Source organism: Fundulus heteroclitus, chromosome 14, assembly GCF_011125445.2.
Source record: "Fundulus heteroclitus isolate FHET01 chromosome 14, MU-UCD_Fhet_4.1, whole genome shotgun sequence".
NCBI lineage: Eukaryota > Metazoa > Chordata > Actinopteri > Cyprinodontiformes > Fundulidae > Fundulus > Fundulus heteroclitus.
In genome coordinates, this window is record NC_046374.1 from 7835793 (window position 1) to 7858120 (window position 22328).

At 40.7% G+C, this 22328-nt stretch overlaps 1 protein-coding gene across 2 annotated transcripts in view; it reads left to right on the plus strand.

Moving 5' to 3' along the window:
* Nucleotides 1–22328, plus strand: part of LOC105925570 (RAS guanyl-releasing protein 2) — an 81299-nt gene that overhangs the window by 11773 nt on the left and 47198 nt on the right. For both annotated transcript variants that reach the window (XM_012861495.3, XM_021315882.2), the window contains exons 2-7: nt 15671–15803; nt 15968–16070; nt 16284–16340; nt 17312–17443; nt 17849–17999; nt 20010–20183. In XM_012861495.3, the coding sequence (XP_012716949.2) occupies nt 15734–15803; nt 15968–16070; nt 16284–16340; nt 17312–17443; nt 17849–17999; nt 20010–20183 (687 nt within the window). In that variant the 5' untranslated portion in view covers nt 15671–15733. The remainder of the gene's footprint in view (nt 1–15670; nt 15804–15967; nt 16071–16283; nt 16341–17311; nt 17444–17848; nt 18000–20009; nt 20184–22328) is intronic.

The window sequence follows — 22328 nt, forward strand, 5'->3', positions numbered from 1 at the left end:
ATTACACCCCCATATTTGAAAGAACAGGACGTGGAGCAAGACTCCTAGGAATATAACTCATTTAAGATCATATTTAAACATGTGTGTTATTTGGCACCAACCCATAATTCACAAAAGCATCAGTCAGTGTTGTTCCACTCTGATGTCAGGGAGAGAAATCAAAAACGAATTCATTAACGACTGTTCGGAGGCTGTGCATTGCACCGGGAATGTATGAGTGTGGAAATAGGCTCATTATGGAAAAACCAATACCAAGACGGATATAATGATTTGTGTGTTTGTGTGCGTGTCATGTCATTAGTCAGAGCCGGTGCTCTGTTCTACACACAGAAACGCAATGAGGATTTAGACTCTCATGCCCTTTGATATCAAAAGTCTTTGCGGCCTGCATTTTGGAGATTACAGCGGCTCCCAAAAGTATTTCTTCTTCAACCTTTTGACATTTTGTCAGACTATAGCCACAAACTTCAAAGGATGTTAACTGAGATTTTACATGTAAATCAAATCTGGTGACTTCTGAAGAAACTTAAGTGATAAATAAAGTCCACCTGGGTGTATTTGAAGTACAAAGAGAGCAATAATCAGAGATGCAGCTGAATGGTCCAGAGTAACCCGGTGGGAACTGCAGAGATCCACAGATCAAGTGGCACTGTGAGAGTCAGTCAACAGGTTAACCATGGACCCGGTGACTTTACAAATCTGGCCTTTGTTAAAGAGAGTGCTAATCAAAGCCAATACTGAAGGAAAGTGACAAAAAGTTTATTATGGAGATGCTGATTTTATTTCCAGCTGGACGTGGCACCTGACCACACTGCCAAAGGTACCTAAAGCTGCTTCAATAACAATGGTGTTCCTGTTCTTGATTGGTCAGCAAATTCACCTGAGCTGAACCCCACAGAGAGTCCATGTGCTGTTGTCAAGAGGAAGATGAGAGACACGTGACCCAACAAGGCCGATGACCTGAAGGCTGCTGTCAAAGTAATCTGTGCTTCAATCACACCTAAGCAGTAGGGTGTAACAAAACATCGATCCACATCGATACATCGAACTAACAATCCAATTACATCGATGCAAAATGAAAATATTGATCCATATAATTTTTAAGATGCACCTTTATTTTGAAATTCAGGCATGAGACTACAGTGAACAACTGATTTGTTATTATTATTAAATGAGAAGAATGCTGTTTTTGATTTAAATACCTAATATCTGAGCTTGAAAATAAATGGTCAAATCATATATATATATATATATTGTGGGTTGATATCAATGTAAATAATAGTGTGAGATGGGCAGATAGTATTGCATCGATTGGAAATTGTAACAGGCTTGCATTGATGCAGTAATTCATGCAAGAGGAGGCCCAACCAAGTATTGAGTACAAAGAAATGGACATACTCTTCAGAAGCCTCACATTTGTGCTTAAAACATCCTTTTTTGATTGCCCTAATGTGATATTTCAATTTTCTGGAGAGTTTTTACTTTACATGTAAGCCATAATCATCAACAGTACAAGAAATGAAAGCTTGAATTATTTTTAGTCTATGTGTAATGAATCTCTATAAAATAATTTTTACTTTCTGAAATTGACTTGCAAAAACTATTACACTTTTATGCAATATTCACATTTTGTGAGATGCACCTGTACATGAGGATTGTGTAAGGACACCTTGCTACATGTTCATCACATCACTGCTGCAAAGTCATTTTCCATGAGTCAGAATGGCCTAGTTAAAGTCCCAGGCTCAAATCCAGCTGTTGGGATTTTGCTAAAGAAAAATGAGTAAACATTTCCCTCTTTAAGTGGGTAAAGCTGGTAGATTCACAGGCCAAAATAGTTGTAGAATGCAGGAGCAGCGGACCCTCCCCCCCCCCCAGACCCCCATACGTTGCTGAATACAAATACATTTATTAGTGAAAGATGTCAAAAATTATTCACAAACACCCCCCCCCAACTCCTCCCCCCCAAAACAAACAAGCAAACAAACAAACAAACAATTGTTCAGTCATTTTCTATTTTTGATCAATTAATTTATTTAAAAAGTATATATGACTGCTGATATTTCACGTACTGTGAACATATGGTCCAAATCCCAGGTGTCTGCATGATGAAGGTAGGCGTGATGAATTGAAAGACTTTTCTGCAGAGGCTGTGACAGACAAAATGATTCAGGCTATAGTTGGAAGGCACCTGTCTGGGTCCAGCCAGAGGAAGTGACATTTTCATTGCCCGGTGAGACAGCAGTGCACTGTGCTCTGCTCAAGGCCAGGATTGACCAGGCGCCCATCAGCTTGCCTTTATCCCCGCTGTGCTGCATTCCGCCCCTTAATCTGCCTGATCGATGGCCCTGGGTCGGCGTCACCAGGCAACTGAGGATGACACCAAAGCTTCTCATTGTCTCTTCTACCTTCACTCACTCCACTGATGCACAGCTATGGAAACAAAAGCAAATAAAACGTAAAAAAAATCCATATAACTGGGAAAAACTACCAAAATCAACTAAATTGGAGTAAAAGCTTAGAGAGAATTGCCCACTAAGTTGGGCTAAAGCGCTGCTGTCAGTTTAGTGATGGATGGTCCATTCACATAGAATGGTAAGATAGTATCATCATCAGGATAGGCACAGGCTGTGCCGCAGTGTCAGGCTGCTTTGGATAAAAGCAACCTTGGTCTTTCCAAACCTGGCGTCCCTGTGCGTGTCATGTCCATTATCACAGCTGCCAAGAGAAGTATCCAATTCCTGAAATCCTTCCATATCCACGAGAACATGCTGTTCCGAAGTCGGCTTATTATGCCACAAAAGTATCGTTTCAGATCCAAATGACCCCCATCATTAATAATGATTATAGATAACCACGCGCTGCTTTCCTTCCTGCTCTGTTCAGACAATTCCACCAGTGACACAATGCTGCAAAAACGTTTCTGCCTCCTTACTCATCTCCTCAGTTTGTCACACTTGAATATTTCCTATCATCCAATGCATGTTACTATCAAGGATAACCTGAATAAACACAAGATACAGTTTTAAAATGATTATTTCATTTATTGAGGAAAATAAAATAAAATAAAAAAATATATACCAAGCTGAATTTATTTATGATTAATCCAATTGTTTTAAAGCAGAGTTCAGTTTCATGCAGCTACAACCAGGCTTGATTGTTACCAAGCCTTACAAATCAAGAAATCACTTAGATTGAACCTCTGTGACATTAAAAAAAATAAAAAAACTATAAAAAACTAAAAACTAAACAAAAACAAAACACATCAGGTCACAATATGTGGAAATGTAAGACATTCAATGACATTAAACAGTATGGAAAAGGTTATAAAGGCATTTTTAATGGACCCCAGAAGACCATAATTAGAACCAAAACACTGTTTCTTCATTAGGTATACCAATTTTTTGTGCTTAGTGTTCCTATTCCAACAATAAGATATAGATTGAGAAAGTATTTAGTGGATCCAGGAGACAAAAGTGTGATTTTATGGAAGCAGTGCATCCTGTTATATCTACCATGAACTGATCAAATATTTGTTTGAAGAGAAACAATTTTTAAATCCATATTTAAGTGTCTAAAAACCAAGGTTTGGACCAACATTCTCAGGTCTTAAGAAGTTAAAGAGAACATATCCTGCTATAAAATTCTTCCTTTTTTCATTGAAATCATTCAGTTGTGGTCCATATGAAGTATAATTGCAATGCTTTGGTCTGAATTTCTTGTTTATGTTGCCCCACAGTCCCTCTTTTACCCATGTTCTAAGGTTTGTCTGAGAGCAACTTGTTTTGGCACTGTCTCTTTAAATTTAAAGGAGGAACTTCAGACCCCACCTCCCTCCAAGTCACAGAGCGTTTTACTCCACCCTGTTCGGGCCATTTTTCTAGTATGCTGGGGGACGGTGTGATGGGTTTTGTGGGTTAATACACCCAGCAACCGATTATTTTGACTTACACTTCAGCTTGGACTACAAAATCGCAGCAAAAAATACAAATAGCAAATTTATTAAATTGGTTAAATTGGTCCTTGTTTAGCAGCTCCAGAGCAAATTCTGTGACGTCATTGTTCAAAAAATGTAACAGAGAACAGACAAAACTGAACGGCTTAAAAAACCCCAAAACTAAACAGAATATGAAGACATCAACGCTGTACCTGGACAGACTACATTCTAATTTTCTGCACTCCTAGAGACTTCCAAGTACACAACAAAATGTATTTACAGCTAAAAACGGGGATTTTGCATGATATGTCCCCTTTAAAAAGGAGGTGTACAGATATTTTGTATTAACTGATGTGCTTTTTGATGCTATATTGTGTTTAATAAACAAACAATCTAAAAAAATCAAAGACAGAAGAAAGTATTTCCTATTCCCAGCACTGTATCTACTGTGAACGTGTAAGATTAGAGCTATTAGAGCTTTATCTGAGCTGAGGTAATGCTTGACTAGCACAGGCAGTGGTGTTTTCATTGAGGTTTCATTCTTCAGTAGAGCATAGCTCTATAGCTCAAACATGTTTCCTGTAGGGAGCTCACGCTTTCTGTTATTCTTTAGCCCCAGACCTTTGTCTTTCACCATTTTTTTTTCACACCCAATCTTTAAATGGCCCTCGCGATCTCACATCTGCAGCTGACTATTTTAGCTCTCCTCTTTTCTCATAGCAGCGACTTCCGCCTTCCCATGCCGTTTGATGAGCGTAATGCAGCAACGCTGTAGCTTTCAGATCTTTTCCTCTGCGTTTTGTCCTCCGAGCGTTGCCGCGCCGATGAGTGCGGCTGCTGCAGCTCGTGAAGCCTGTAATTGAGTGTGTCCACCCACCGTGCTGCAGCAGAGACGGCGCAGCGAGAGCCTTCATTGTGTCAGGCACAATTGATGTGTACACATGCTTATCGCAGCCCTTCTCACTCTCTCACTGAGCCACGGCAGTGAAAAGCTGTTAGCCCAGAGATGAGGCCGCGAGGCGTGGTGTTGGTGACTCTGTTGCTAAACTTTACAGTAACGAGCGGCGGTGATGTAATCTGGGTTTGAAAACGAGGCGAGTGGCTGTTTTTTTTCCGCAGGTGGATTTTACTCAGACCAGCCGCTGCATTTGGAGTCAATAAAACGGGAATTAAAGAAAAGCAATGCTGCACGGACTTCTTTTTTTTTTTTTTTTTAGGCATCTTGGTGAGATTGTGATATCAGAGAACGTTTTGTTCCATGTCCGCAGACTGAGTGCTGGTTTCCTGCTGATTGTGCTGTGGTTTTTCTATCAGCCTCGCACATAGCTGGTCATGTCTCAATCCAAAGTTCAGTCGTAAAAGTCAGCCTACTTGTGCAGACACAAAGTATGTTATTTTGGGAAGTTTTGATGCGTTGCGCATTTCGTAACGACGCACACTGCCACTTTCTTGCATCGGCCTAAAAGCGGCAGTGATCAGCTCCGGTCCTCAGCAGCCACTGTTCTGCCAATTTGAGGTGCACACCTTCTCCAACACGGCTGAATCAAATGAACGGGTAGTTCTCAGGCCTCTACAGAGCTCAATGACCGGATGCTGATGAAGGAATTTCAGGTGTGTTGAAGCGAGGATGCATTTAAGAGCTGCAGGATAGTAGCTCTTGATGACTGGACTTTTGCACCGCTGCCCTACAGATAAGCCAAAAATGAAGATGTTTCCTTGTAGAAAGGGTGGCAAGTATCTCTCAAAGGATAATAAAACAATATGGGAGAATCAGTTTTGGGGGACATAAAAACACATTTATACTTATAGAATGGCTTGTTAAAAAATACTTTTCAGTAATCAAAGGCAAATATTTCTTTGGCCTTACAGGAACCAAACCACAATGTTTCCATGGGTGTATTGAGAATGTGACTTTCCCAGTTAGCTCCAAGTCTTTGAGGTCGGAAGGCCTCCTTTCCTAACCTGATTCTCGCCAGCTGTATGTCGCTCCGCCTAGCTCCACTCACATCCATCTGGGACCTCTCCATAGGAATTGCCTTTTTTGAAGGCTGGGCCTTATCAAAACTCCTTGCATATGATTGGATAAGCCACTTGTCTGTCATCTTTATCGACGTGCTATTTCAACCACTCACACCGAAGCTAACCCGTGACGCTGTAAGAGCGACGCAGGAAAAAACAAAAGTGTTTTATTTTATTTTTTGCAAATGTGTTTGCGGCTCTAGTGGCAAACGTTTTATTGACAGTGAGCTGACAGGAAGAGGGGGGGAGACAGGCGGCAAAGCGCCGCGGGTTGGAGTCGATCCCGGGGCGACAGCGTTGAGGACTAACGGCCTCCTAACATGGTTCATGCTAACCGCTAACCGCTCCGGGCGCGTCCGCGTCCGCTGTGGACGCGCCCCGGAAAACAAAATTTGCCAAATCCGGTCGGGAGAAGGGCGAAAACATGGTTTCCACCAACAAAAGCCTTCAGAGGCGTTCTCTGATGTTCTTTTAATGAAACAATATTAGGTAGATTGGACAACACGGAAGAAATAGCAGCATCAATGTTAACGCTTGCTTCCTCGACGAGCCGCCATTGCTATCAAAACAGTCTCACGTCATGGTCGCTTCTCCATTACGTCACATCTATGAAACTCCAGCCCTGCGTCCTGATTGGCCAGAGCATAAAATTGGTTGGAGAAATCACTCTCTATGGGAGAGGTCCCAGATGTATGTGAGTGAAGCTAGGCGGAGCTAAATACATCTGGCGGAGTCAGGTTACTCCTTTCCTCCCTGCTTCATCACAGCACGGCCCTTTTCCATTGGTGTCTACTGGACTCTGCACGGTTTAGCATTTGCATTCTAACTATTTGCCACATGGATGTGGGTGGGGTCATCATAGCAAGGTAGCGCCATGTGTTTGTATGAGACACAAACACAACAATAGAGGGAACAGCACCAGTGTTGAACGTGCTGCTTGGTCTATGGCTTTGACTCAAAGTAAAAAAAAAAAAAAAAGAAAAAGTTGCAGAATGGAAGCTCTCCAGGACTGGACTTGGGCGCCTCTGCCCTCTCCACAGAATTTCTATTAGATTCAAGTCACGTCTCTGGCCGGGCCACCCCAAACGCCTTCATGTTTTTTTTTCCCAGTCAGAAGGAACACGTTGTTAAAATTGAAATATTACTTTAAACCCAAATCTGCCATGGAATTGAATTATACTGAGAAGAACCGTGTCACTTTTTTCCACTACAAACGAGGCGAGTTAGTTCGGGCAGTCAACTCGAGCTGTGCCGCTGCTTCACCCGTTATCTTTCCCTCACTCTGCAGAATACAGATACTATCACTATCAAGCATACCCCAACAATTAAGGTGGTCTGTTTAAGCTGCAAAGCCTTCTGCTGCACTCTGCATCTCATGCGCTGCTACCCGCCTGCCTGCTGCTGACAGCCGGCGCTTGGTTGACTTCAGCCCCTCCACCCCGCCAGCAGCCCCGTTGGAGTCAAAGGTCAGAGACCTTCTCCTCACTTCCTGACATGTGGAAGACATGTTTGGGGGGGGGTAGAGATGTGCTCATCACTTCATGACATGTTCATCATCATGGCCATGGAGTGATTAGATTGGAGCCTGGATGCCAGGTTTTAACTTAGGCTTTATTGGCAGATAGAGATGTGTTAAAACACGAATTATACAGACCTAGTCTTATAGTAGAATGGTGTATGTGAGGAGTTACTGTATTTTGCCTGAGTAACAACATAAAGTGGCTTTTTTTTCTTTCAAGGAATGTAATGTAATCCTACCTAGCTAGTAAAGCCTGGACCATTGTGAAGAACGTGTTCTCCATTGGTAACAGGTACAGTTTACTACAATATAGGCTGTGCTTTTAAATGGTTTGAATTCATATTCATTCTTTTTAAAGCATAATTGAAAATAACAGTTTTGCAAATCAGCTGCAGTTAAAGCTACAAGTCTTTTTAGCGACTGCTCTACCAATTTTGTACATCTGGAGAAAAATCTAAAATGTTTTTATGTTAATGTTTGGAGTGTAAGTTAGGGGTCTGTGCCCATACCCATATAGCTAAATAGGTCTACCTCAGCCACAAAGGATGAAGATTAATTATTGTGGGAAATATTGTGGAAAATATATTGCCAAAATATTATAAAGAGGAATCTTGTACCATAATACGAGGCACTTTAATTTTTTTTATTGATTTTTTTTTTAAAGTTAGTAGGAATTTTCATAATTGAAGCCTGTTCTTAGCTCATGGTGTAATACCACTATCATAAAAAAACACATTTAGTTATGTTTTCTGTCATGATTTAGGGTTTTGTTTGTTTTGGGATTTTCAGGACTTTTCTAGAATCAGCCCTGTCACCTGTCAGCCACCATCCAATCAGCTCTATCCACTCCTCATCCACCAGCTATCATCCAATCAGATCAGTCTCCTTCCAGCCACCACTCTGCTCTTGATGAGCTTCACCTGCTGCCACTAATTACAGTCACCTCTGCTCACCTGTTCACCTGCCTACTTATACCTGCCTCTGCCAGATTGTCTTGTCTTGCTTCTTGTGTGCTGCCAGTTTCTATGTGCTCAGCCAGTTGGTTTCTTCTGTCCTGTTGTGTTTAGTCTACACTGCTTAATGCTGCTTGTGTGTGCATGCTGCACAGATTCTGCCTGTTTCTCTGTGAGTACCAGCTGCTTGCTCTGCCCATTCTGGTGGATCGTCGGTACACATCGCCTGTTCTGGTCAACCGCTGCCTTCATCATCTGATTTGTCTTGTCACTGCCCGCGTCCCCTGGTCAGTCTGATTCTGCTGGCCTGCTTCACCTGCCACTACTCATCCATCCAGTCTGGTTTGCCTGCATGCCTAGTCAACCACATCTTCTCAATAAAGTTTAAAAAAATATATATATTCTGTTTGGCTGATTGTCGGGTTTTCCAGCATCAGTCATTAAAGTTTTCATTGTTTACAATGGCAGGGCCGGCATCTTGTTTTACAAGCACATTTGTATTTAGTTTAAATTCGGGTAAACTCCCAAATTAAATGCTTGAAATAAAAACAAGTTTTTAACATAATTTTATGTGAAATACAAAGGAGGAAAAATTAAATTAATTGGATTTGGTATAATAAAATCTGAGTTTTTATTTTTCAAGCCATATTGTCCAGCCCTACTACTTTGTCACCTCAGGTCCCAACATACATTAAAGCTTGTAGGGGGCAGGATGTGAGAAAGATCAAGGCACTGTATTTTGTGGCCAAACTGTTACCCAGATAACCGTTGACGCAAATAGGCATCAGTTAGGGCTGGCCAATGAATTTATTTGATTAATTTGAATTTACAATTTGTTTTGGGTAAAATATTTGGAAATTCAGGATTTTATTGTGTCAATGAACTCATTGGTCTTTATCAAGAGAATAGCATCCACTGCTGAATATATGTTTAGGAAAATATATTGTCAAAAATATTGTAAAGAGGAAACTTTTTTACCACAATAAGATGCACTTTGATTACTTATTTTTAAGTTAGTTGGAAGTTATACCAGTGAAGTGAAGCCTGTTCCTAGCTCATTGTGTAATACTGCTAACAGCAAATATTTAGTTATATTTTCATTGTTTACAACGGCAGGGCCGCCATCTTGTTTTAGAAGCCTGTTTCACAGCTTGTATTCAGTTGGGCTTTGAGTTTAGGTCAACTCCCAGATGAAATGTTTGACATAAAAGCACGTTTTTAAACTAATTTCTTTAACTTACTTTTGTGGGGAAAAAAATCTATTAATTGGATTTGGTATAATGGAATGTGCCATTTTATTTTTAAGCCATATCGCCCAGCCCTACCGCCAGTCTAGATTTGCAAAGATGAGGAGTGAGGAGATACACATGATTGTCCAGTGCGTGGTTTAGTTCGTCAGTCATGCTTTAATGCAGAAAGAGTTGAAAACTCCTTTTGATAGAAGAGATGTTTGCTTGGCATGTGTTTGGTTGAGTGATTAGAGCTGGGAAGACTGAGTCAGCGTTACTGGAGGGCGGTCACAGCCAACTTCCCTCTGTGTGAGTCCCCCAGCATTTACATGTTTACCCCTCCTCATGGTCCACCACAGTAGTAGGAAGAAAGAAGTACATTTCAGAAGTAAGCCATGTTCATGGATTACTCCTCTTACGTTTCATCGCAGACTGACAATATCTCATAACCCTTCTCTTGTGAAATGATTATTATATGATATAAACATTGTATTGTAATGTGTTTTATCTTTATATTTAGAGAGCTTGAAAATATGACGTAAGCTGGTATTTTAAAGGGGTGATGACATCATATCTTGATCTCGGTGCTGCACAGCTGCATAGTGGTTGAAACTATTTCCTGACATCAAAATATCCGGTTTCTTATCGCATCTTATATTCAATTCAATTTTATTTATATAGCGCCAATTCATGAAACATGTCATCTCAAGGCACTTTACAAAGTCAAATCAATCATATTATACAGATTGGTCAAAAATTTCCTATATAAGGAAACCAGTTGATTGCTTCAAAGTCCCGACAAGCAGCATTCACTCCTGGAGAAGCGTAGAGCTACAGGGAGAGTCGTCTGCATTGTCCATGGCTTTGCTGCAATCCCTCATACTGAGCAAGCATGAAGCGACAGTGGGAAGAAAAACTCCCCATTAACAGGAAGGAAAAACCTCCAGCAGAACCAGGCTCAGTATGAACGGTCATCTGCCTCGACCGACTGGAGGTTACAGAAGACAGAGCAGAGACACAACAAGACAGACAAAAAAGCACAGAAGCACACATTGATCCAGTAATCTGTTCTACATTAGATGGTAGTAGCGGGTGATCTGTCTTCTCTGGATGATGTCACAGTTAACAGAACGTCAGACCAGGTGTACCTACTAAGAAGAAAAAAGGGAGAACAAAAAGTTAAAAGCTGAAATGACAACAGTCATTTCAATGTAATGCAATGCAAATCTGGATAACAGTAGACTGGAGAACAGTAGAAATCAGTAGAGTAAGAAAATTAGACCCTGATGTCCTCCAGCTGCCTAAGCCTATAGCAGCATAACTATAGAGGTAGCTCAGGGTAACATGAGCCACTCTAACTATAAGCTTTGTCAAAAAGGAAAGTTTTAAGATTAGTCTTAAAAGTAGACAGGGTGTCTGCCTCACTGACCAAAACTGGGAGTTGGTTCCACAGGAGAGGAGTCTGATAGCTAAAGGATCTGCCTCCCATTCTACTTTTAGAGACTCTAGGAACCACCAGCAGACCTGCAGTCTGAGAGCGAAGTGCTCTGTTAGGAACATACGGGGTAATCAGAGCTCTGATATATGATGGAGCTTGATTATTAAGGGCTTTATACATTAGAAGAAGAATTTTAAATTCTATTCTTGATTTAACAGGAAGCCAATGAAGGGAAGCTAAAATTGGAGAAATATGATCCCTCTTGTTGATTTTCATCAGAACTCTTGCTGCAGCATTTTGGATCAGCTCAAGACTTTGAACTGCATTTTGTGGACTTCCTGATAGTAAAGAATTACAATAGTCCAGCCTTGAAGTAACAAATGCATGGACTAGTTTTTCAGCATCACTCCTGGACAGAATGTTTCTAATTTTGGCAATATTCCGCAGGTGAAAAAAGGAAACTCTGGAAACCTGTTTAATATGGGATTTAAATGACATGTCTTGGTCGAAAATAACACGAAGATTTTTTACTTTATTACCAGAGGCCAGGTTAATGCCACCCAGATTAAGTGATTGGTTAAGAAGTTTATTTTTTGAGGACTGTGGTCCAAAGATTACAACTTCTGTCTTGTCAGAATTTAAGTGCAGGAAAATTAAAGTCATCCAGTTTTTGATGTCATCAAGACATGACTGCAGTCGAAGTAACTGATTGGATTCATCAGGATTTATGGATAAATATCGCTGAGTGTCATCAGCATAACAGTGGAAATTAATTCCATGCTGTCTGATAATTTTGCCAATCGGAAACATATATATAGTAAATAGAATTGGTCCAAGGACTGAACCCTGTGGTACTCCACAGATGACCCTAGAGTTTGAGGAAGATTTATTATTAACATGAACAAACTGGAATCTGTCAGACAAATAAGATTTAAACCAGCCTAATGCTTTCCCCTTAATCCCTACAGTATGCTCAAGTCTTTGTAGGAGAATATTGTAATCAACTGTATCAAACGCAGCACTGAGATCTAACAGGACAAGTACAGACACAAGTCCATTATCTGAGGCCATGAGAATATCATTAGTGACCTTCACCAGAGCTGTTTCAAGTAAAGGTTTAATAACAGCTACTTTAAAAGCCTGTGGTACATATCCATTTACTAAGGATAGATTAATCATGTCTAAAATAGGACCACTGATCAAAAAGAATACCTCCTTAAACAATTTTGTTTGGATTGGGTCTAACATGCATGTAGAAGGTTCAGATGACGCTAATATTTTAGTTGCTCAGAAAGCTCTACTGCTTCTAAACAGTTCAGGCACAGCGCAGGTTCTAAAGATTCCTCCAACGCTGCCTCACTTACTGAGGACGAGGCAATCATGTCTGGGAGGATGCCAATTATTTTATTTTTAATGGAATTAATTTTATTTATGAAGAATCCCATAAGGTCATTACTGCTAAGAGCTAAGGGAATGGATGGATCAACGGAGCTATGACTCTGTGCAAGCTTGGCAACTGTACCGTTGTTTTCTGATTCAGAATTGACCTTATGTGTGCACACCGTGGTTAAATGAAAGCATGAGCAGATATGAGATTCGTTGTGTATCAGAATTGCACAACACTTTTAGTGCAATCATTATTGCTTCATCAGTTGATGCAATATTACAATCACAAAGGACTGGTTGGTTGCAATAGTTGGGAGTGCTGTAACAGTTTAGGCACCAAGCATTCATACTCAGCTTCCCAACTTGCATAAACTTTCACAGACCACACCTGAGCTACAGCTTGGTGACCTGGCTGTTAAAGCCCGGGGAGAAGGGTGGGGACATCCTGATGATGAAAAAGGCATCAGGGAGTAAGACCAATCATTGCAATACTATAACGATAATGTTCTACTGTCATGATTTTCTAAAAATACTGCCACTCTTGCATTAACACAAAAAATTAGGACAAAATGTTGAAAATACTCTGATAGCTTTTATTTAAAACTAATAAAGATAATAATTGTTCCTCCCACTGCTAAAATATTAGCTCCATTTGAACTGATGTGGTACTGATACCTGGTACCTATGAATCGATACTGGTACTTAACGGTACCTATTTTCTGTACTTTTGTGTGTTTATGTAGTAATATATGTGAGTTTATTAATAAAATGGCTAACATTTTCAATTTAACATATTCATTTCTCAATATATAAAATTGTTTGGATCTACAAATTAAACTTAAATATTTTACTAATTTTAATACATTGCCTGAATTCACGGCACACAAAACTGTACTTTTTAACCAAAACAACAGTTATCAGAGGCACATAGAGAACGAGGTGAATTAGGGATTGAAGCTGTGTGTGAATAAAATTCAGGGAATTGTTTTAGTGCAACAGTTTCTGAGAAGAAGAAACTGTAATTCAGGACGGGATATATTTGCAACGAGTGAACACAGAGAGGCTCTCCTCTCTGCTCTCTTCGCTCTTACTACTGTCGAGTTAGAGAGCATTTATAGGAAGAGGCTCACAGCAGCACTCGCTGCTCTCTCAAGACAATAACTCCAGAACGGTTGGTACTTTGACGGGGAGTCACCAATAACACAGAAGAAAGTTGCTAGGTATTTCGCTCGTCGCCTGTTTGAAAAAAAGGTTGCTGGATGGGTCTGAAAAGTCGCTAAATATAGCGACAAATTTGCTAAATTGGCAGCAGTGAGCAAGTGCTTCCTCAGATTAGAAGTATTCACATTGCTGGCCTCGTACTTTGCATCACAAATATTGCAGTGAGCGTTTGCATATTTTGAGAATTAACCCACATCTTCCTCTCTATTCTGATTCTTCTCCATCACTATTATCACCCTCCAGAAGCTTTAGCATCTCAGATCTTTAGATATAAGATGTAGTTCAGGTTTGGGCATCAAGGGTAGTTAATGTCCACCCAACTGGCCAAACATAAAATTAAGCTTGCAGGGTCTTAGTTGCTCTTGAAATATAACAGCACCCCAAATATTGCATCTAATCTATCCTTTGTAGTCGCAATGTTGGACACAGAGATGTTGCTAATCGATACTATATATTGTTCATCTCTAGTATGCATCATTTTGTGAAATATCCAAATGGCAATAAATGGCAGGATATTCCTGAAAATCCACAAATCAATGTGTAAAGTTTCACAAGCTATCCAGATTTAAATATAAACATATATTAACCAAAATCATTTAATAAGGGGTGCAGAAGGCTCTAGAATGTGTTTTTACTTTGAGCAAACTAGAAGCCATTAACATTTCAAATTGACTACAACTCATAGTTGTTCTTTGCAGCATAAAATTGCTTTATTTGCCAGCAGTTGATTGATCACCACTCAACAATAAGAAAGTCCATGAAACAAAGTGATGATCTAAGAAGGAGCCATTTCTGAACGACTGCAGATAAAATATTGTACCTCGGTACAAACTCTTTTGATGTGTCACCACTTTGCTAAGGCCCGGAGGAAGACCTAGGCTCTCCCTTCCGATGAAGGAAAATTAGCCGATATGTTGAGGAGCAAACGATGATCCACAAGCCCACCTTGAGCTGGAACAGTAGGATCTGCCAAGCTTAGCAGTGGAACCATCATGCTGTGGGTCTCTTTTGCCTTCAGTGCTACCAGTGCATTGCATGTTGGGGATTGAACAATGAAGATTGACTACCTCCGAATTTCTCAACTTCACCTTAAATTAGGGGTGTCCAAACTTTTTGCCATGTGGGCCAATAATGTCATTTACAAAGTACTCAGGGGCCACAAAATTATAACCATTTTTTTTCAATCAAATGGTAAAAACGTTACCTGCTCAACAATAAACGAAACACACAAAATACTTTAATGAAACAAGCAAATTAGTCTGATTTCTGTAGAAAAGGAATTTGTAAATTGTTTGAAGCATAAAAAAGAGGTTTGCCCAGCAAACGATTTCCTACATTTTTGGGTTGATCATCTGTTGCTATTTTGTTGTGTGTTATGTTTTCAGCAACAAGAGCAGGATTGGGCTCATTCTTGCTTTATTTTGCTGAGTTAAATAATGGGTGCACCCAAGTCTGCCTTTTGGTAAAAGGTTTGTGGTCTTATTTGCTATTAACCTAAATTAAAAGCAAAACTATGGCTAAAATATATAAAACAAATGTTGTTGCATCTCACATTTTCCCTTTTAAGAAGATTATAATGAGTAATTTTTTTCCCCGAAAGGCATCGTGGCAGTGAAAATTGCCCAATTTTTTGTGTGGTGTATCACCTCAACCATCTGAGCTGGCAAAACCAAATTTAGGCCATTCTTGAACTGTGATTGAGGGCCACCCAAAATCATTCAGAGGGCCACAAATGGCCCCAGGCCACACTTTGGACACCCTTGCCTTAAATGAGTAACTGGGTATTCAGCATTGCTTTTATAACGGATGTCTATCCAGAACCTCAGCGAAGGCAACAGAATATTTTTGATGTATTCAAATTACAATGTCCATGCTGATCATATGTAAACTCCTCAACTCTTGAACTGTTCCAGCCCCAGCAGCTGATGTACTGTTTGATCGTCTCGTCTCGTCTGTTGTTGTGCTCAGTGAGCGCCACACGATCCCAAACACACTGGAGGAAGTGAAGTCAACACAGAGACGCAGGGAAGCATGGAGCCCGTTTTATCCGAGCAGTCGGCCACGGTGGACGAGCTGGTGGAGGCGTGCATCCAGGCCTTTGGTTCGTCATTCACATCATCAAAAAAAATAACAAAAAATAGAAAATAAAGGCATTATGTGCTTGTGTGTTTTGCATTTAGTGGTGTGGAATATTAACCTTGCTGGCAACGTAAGTTGTGCAGTGACTACAGACCCACTCTGACTAAACCTGGTTTGTTTTGAAAGATGAGAACGGCACTTTGAAGGATTCCTCCTTGGTCCGCATGTTCCTGATGATGCATCCCTGGTACATCCCTTCCACTGACATGGCTAAGAAGCTCGTGCTGAAGTATCCTTTGACATCTGCATACACTTGATGTTTTTCCATCTGGTGTGTGCCTGTGAACACAAAGCACACAGAGCTGCCGCTTGAACATCACATTTTAGGACATTTTGCATTGGAAAAAAATGTTGAATCTCTTCTCTCTTCTTCAAACGGAGTTTTTAGCCTGAAACAGATCTTGTAGCCTTAAAGATATTTCCACCTTAACGTACGAACAAGATCTCAGGAGGAGAGCTGTACTGAGGAACGTCGGACAAGAATATGCCACCTTGTCAAGTAATGACCTCTCTTCTCATTCTGATAATAATCTCATGTTCCTGTTTTCCTTTTTTTACTCTCTGACTTTTCAAACAGTCGTCTTTTGCTCTTTCGTCTCTCTCTCCGTGGTTCTGTAATTAGCCCTTTTGTTTCAGTTCGCCTGGTGGTATTCACACTCTCAACCTTTTGCACATTTTGTCACGTTACAAGCCCAAACGTGAATGTTTTTTAGACGGATTTATTTCAAGACCAACCCAAATTTGTAATAAACCAACGAGGCCCTCACAGAACGGCTCCAGTAAGTAAAAATTTCTTGAAATTTTTACTTACTTTATCAAAACCAACATGATAGTGTATTGATTTGAGGAACTAAATAAGACTATTTGCCAATGGAATGGGTATTTTTACCCCTAAAATAAGATAATAAGATGTACTGCACTTGAAACAAGATTATGGAGATGAATTGTTCCTATTTTAAGTGCAAAAATCTTATTCCATTGGCAAATAGTCTCATTTAGCTCCTCAAATCAAGGCAAAATACACTGATTTCAAGAAAATTTCACTTACTTTTAGTTCCCTTTTTGCAGTGCAGTGAGGTACAGTGGATTTCATTTAGGAGTACCCAAGTAAAGGTGGCTAAACGAAACAGGATTCCACACTTTTCAGATTTTGATTTGGAAATACCTGTCATGATTTTTCACCACTCTTGAGAATTATGTCCAACATTGTGTTTGTTTATCACATAAAATCCCACTGTATTAAGGCAAACCTTGTGGTTTTAATGTGAACCCTTTCACAGCACGCTGCGTGTGAACAGAAAGTGCCAAAACGGGTGACATTTTCCATTTCCGTCTGGTGGGGAGAGTCACGATCCATGAAGATGGATTTCTAAAACATTTCAAGCTGCGCAAACTGTGACTAAACAGACTATTTGCAGCGTACAGCACTGCCTCATCTGTCTGCCGTTCGTCCTGCGGCCTTTCTTCCAGGTACTGGATTTCTGAGTTCCCCGCTGAGTTCAATCTGAACCCCGAGCTGGAGGAGCAGATGAAAGACTTTAAAGACCTGCTGACCACTGAAGGCAACGAGAGGCAGAGTCAGCTCATCGACCTGGACAGTGTGTGAGTGAGGCAGCTGCTAAGTGCTGCGCGCTGTTGACAGTGTGACTGATCGCCTGTCTCCGCTCCGCGTGGGTCAGCCTTCTGTTTTATGGCCTGGTGATTGACATTGCTGAGCTGTGCAGTAAAATCATTTTAAATAAAAACAAAAAAATGAAAAAAAAAATCTAGTTTAACCTCCTTTTACATTTTAGAAACAAAATGGCTGTTTTTGGGTTATAAATAATTTTTCTGAAATATAATCTAGCAATAAGAGCTGGATCTGTGTGGCTTTTGATGGTTCAAAGGACTGGTGACGTCTTGTTTTGCAACGGCTATAAACCTGGGTCATCATGACTTTTATTATGCTGTTAAAAAACATCTAGAAAGAAAGAAACCAAACAATAACTGTTCCGTCCCTCCTTACAGGCCCTCGTATAAATGGAAACGGCAGGTGACTCAGCGTGTCCCATCTGTGTCTAAAAAGAGGAAAATGTCCCTGCTGTTCGACCACCTTGATTCATCCGAACTGGCAGAGCACCTGACCTTCCTGGAGTACAAATCCTTCTGCAAGATCCTGGTTAGTGTGAGCACAGCCCACGACGGAGCCGCGCTTTCCAGAGGGAAGCTGCTTACAGCCCCTTAGATTAATGCCACAGGTCAACTGTGGTTGCTAAGCGATAAAGACTAAAGTCGGCTTTCACAGGCCAGTATATATATTTTTTTGTAGATACTTGTTGCTTTTTGAGCCGTGTCTCTGGAAGATAGAGACAGATTCGATGTTAGAAAACCCTTTTAGAGCTGATCTATTTTGGTGTCAGGGAGGTAAGAGGAGGAGGAGCTTAATATTAGTTATAGATTTCATAAGAAATGTCGTTTTTAAGGCAAATAAGTCCAACACATATTTGGTTGTATAGAATCTCATTTGCTACAAATTCAGCTCTAATAAATCTAATTTATTTCAACACCATCCAGCCATAAATAGTGCAGTGAGTAAGTGGCTGCCCCCTGAACTGATTGGTTCTGTGTTGGTGTTTTTGTCTAATCTGGTCAATCAGATTGATAATGTGTAGCACTTTAGTTCTGCACATTATCAATCTGGGACTTCTAACATCGAATCCATTTGGGGAAAAGAACAAAACTCTCCAAGCTGATTGGGTGAAGCGACACCTAGTGCCCACCAACCAAAACGTGGTTTTATCCAATCACAGTATCAAGTTTCCCACGATGGCAGCTGCCATCGTGGGAAACTCCAAAAAACTAAGCCAGTCAAGGCACTTCTTCCTGTTCTATCAAAGAAGAGATTGTGGATTCTGACAAAAACAGATGTTGGTTTGGCTGTGGGCTCAGCCGCTCTTGTTTTTGTCGCACCAGTATGTCCCGCCTTAAACCACAATACTGCCACATGATTGGCTCGAACCGTTTTTTGTTCAGTCACAAACGATTTAAGTGGGAGTGGTGGATTCTTATGTGTTTGTGAACGCACAAATACTGTGAGGATTCAGCTTGCAGGGAAGGTTAGTTTTTGTCACCCCTTTAGATCATGAACAAATTTGAATAACCAAATGATATCGTGTAAATACACAGTGTCTTTTTCAAACTGACTAAACCAACCAAACCAGCCCAAAGTGAAATTGAATTGCCACCCTTGCTCAGGAACAGACACAGGTACATTTATAGCTCAAAAAGACTAGAACATCATAAAAACGTTTAATACTTTTTCAGAATTGGATTCCGAATCAGCTTTATTCAACAAGTTTGTGCTAACAAACAAGGGATTTGACTTTGCTCTGCTCCCAAGAGTGACTCATTTCTAAAAGAAAAAAAACATATATTATTTAGATTCAACATAGAAAATGAAACCCAAAAATGGAGTCTCTCAGAGAAATAGAATATTTTGAAAAAGTTAAATATAGGAAAATCATGGTGTTGGAACATAAATCAGCTAATTTGCCCAAAACACCTGCAAAGGTACTGTATTCAAGCATATATATATATAGATGATTTAGTGGTAGGAAAAGTGTGATAGGTAAATATGTGATAGGAAGAGTGGAGATGCCCAGACTTCACGTTGCATGAAGTCCAGGATGAAGCCATGTTATCACTGCAAGAGATGCTACCAACTGGACCATCATTCAGCCTCAATCCTAGATACTGGCTTCAGTTTAAGCCAAAGCAATAAAGTCCAGAAAACCTGCTTTTACAAATGCTGGTTAGATCTTAGCACTTACAGAGGGTAAAATAAGTAAGTGTTGAACATCTTACCAATTTTCTAAGTAAATATATTTTTAATGATACAGTTGACATGAAATTCTCTCCAGATGTGGTTAACAGCATCTGGTACATCCTTTACTGTAGCACCAATGGATGACATTTAGATGCGTTCAGGCATACAACACAACAACAAAAACATACACCAAAAACACAGATCCATGAAAGAAATGATAACATCTAGATTTAAAAAAACTCCCAAATTTAAAAACCTGATAGCTGTGGGTATGAAATAACAAACTACTGTTTGCGTTTTGACTTTTAGAGGAGCGTGTTTTTTTTTTTTTTATTTCCGTTGACACCCCGCCTCTTCCTTTAGTTCCAGGACTACCACAGCTTCGTGATGCACGGCTGCACGGTGGACAACCCCATCCTGGAGCGCTTCATCACGCTCTTTAACAGCGTCTCCCAGTGGATCCAGCTTATGGTGCTCAGCAAGCCCACCGCCCCGCAGAGAGCCGCCGTCGTATCCCATTTCATCAGAGTGGCGCAGGTGAGTCGCCCCGGGCCGCGGACGTCATCTTTGAGGAGGTTCTCCGCTTCCAGGTGCATGAAGAAGCAGGCTGATGGAGGGTCATAGCCAGGAGCCTGGAAATAATAAAATACAGAAAAACTGTATAAAAAAACCAAATTAGAGTATTCACTGCCGAGCTGAGGCGGGTTTGCACGCAGACACACACTAATGAGCTGATGATGTCCCATCGGGTAGCAGCAGTGATGAACAAAGGAAGCAGATAAATTTGATAAATCTTTGTAAGCATCAGCATTTAAAGATGCCCTCTGAGAGCTCGTTATGATGTGGCTACATCGGCGGGAAGATCCTCATAAATGAAGGAATAGTTGGCTCGTGTGATGATCCATAATTACCTAACCGGGTTTAAATTTGCCTCCAATAAATAAAATGGCAATTGTAAAAAAATAAAATGTTTTTGTTCCCAAAGGTCTGATCAAAGAAAACAACAAGTGCTCGTAGCATCAGCAGTTAGAGCCATCCCTCCCCTGTGGCTCACATCTGGACGTACATTTAATCTAAAGCAGGAGAAAATGCTTTTCTAACAACACAGTGTTGACTAAACATAATTAGATGAGTTTTGATCATTGTTAGTACTGACTGAACAACTTTTTCCTTTCAGTGTTTTTTTTTTTTTTTTTTTTTTTTTTGCATATTGAGATTTAGAAGTGCTCTTAAGATTTCCATTCACTGCAGCGTCCCTCTTACTAATTCAGTCTTGCACTTACCGTAAAGCCGCCCCTGCGGAGCGACCCAACACCAGGGAGTTCCACAACATGCTGTCCTCTGTAGGAGCCAAAAGGCATTTGCATATTAAGGTTAGGCAGAATCCAAGTCGTAGTAACGTTGTAATAACACTGGAGCAGGCCTTCTGCCCAGAACAGGTTGTGATGTATAATCGCTGCATGTTCCGCACCCAGCAAAACGTATATATATATATATGCTTAAAAGTTTTTCACATATTGCAACATTTAACTAGACGTTTGGATTTCTGTGCCTTTAAAAACCGTAACCATAGAATAAAGTAAGGAAATGTAAGAAAATCTTTTTAAATGTAAAAAACAAAAAAGCCTTCTGTTTTTTATTTTACTTGTCTTTGTCTTTTTGGGTCTCCACGGCACCAGAACCCTCTTACTCCAGGAGACATCCAAGACGTGCCAACTCTAAGCAGTACTTTCTTTACCCCTACCTGCCATTATGTAGATTCAGCACTGTTCACCTGTTCGCTGGCGATTCTTCTCAAATAAAAAAAAGATTAAAAAAAAGTTAAAAAAAATATTTTAAGAACATGTCTTTGTCTAATTTGGCTGTAAGGTCGATGTGATTACTTTCTGCTCCAAAACCAACATGATAGCAAATTCCCAACTTTGCTGATGTCACAACAGCATCGTCCATCGACACCTATTGAGTCGCTAATTGTTGAGGTAAGGTAAAAGGCGCCTCCATTCCTGATCTCAAAATAACCTCATCCTTCACACAAACGCCATTGAAAGCCTCACATCTAGCCGCCCTAATCCAATTCTCTGGCCATATGTGCAGAGACTGTCGTCCTCTCGCTGAAGAAATATCCCTCTAAGTGGCATCCGGGGGCTTCACTGTAATTGCTTTCATTTCAGCTGGATGTTATCATTTGCTGTAGTGGGCCAGATGGGCTGTGAGTTTTTTCCCCCTCCATGTGACAATCCTCTCATCTCCTCGGTGAGGATGAGACTTCAGTCAGGCGGAGGAAGTGCAGACGCATTTCCATCTTAATAGGCTGCAGCGCTCGGAGAAAGGCATCCTCATTACCTGCCGACAGTCGGCTTTTGGATTGTTTTCATCGTCGCAGAAAGTCTCCCTCCACTCTGTGTTTTTTTCTTTATCTCCTCTGTATCTACAGAACAGACAGCAGTCAGCTGTGATTTGTTCTGCTGGCTCTCAGCGGGGTTTCCTACGTCTCTCTGTCAGAATACATGGCTGCGCCAGCGCCTAGGGCTCTTGTCAGGGGGAGCCCAGCAGAGCTCTCCTTAGTGTTTCAGTCACATTGATTATGATTGCGCCGTCTTGTGCCAGTGTTTTTATTATGAAGCTGGGTCTCTGCAGGGGAGAGGACAGGCGCGGGTATTGACTGGAACTGTTGGATGAGAT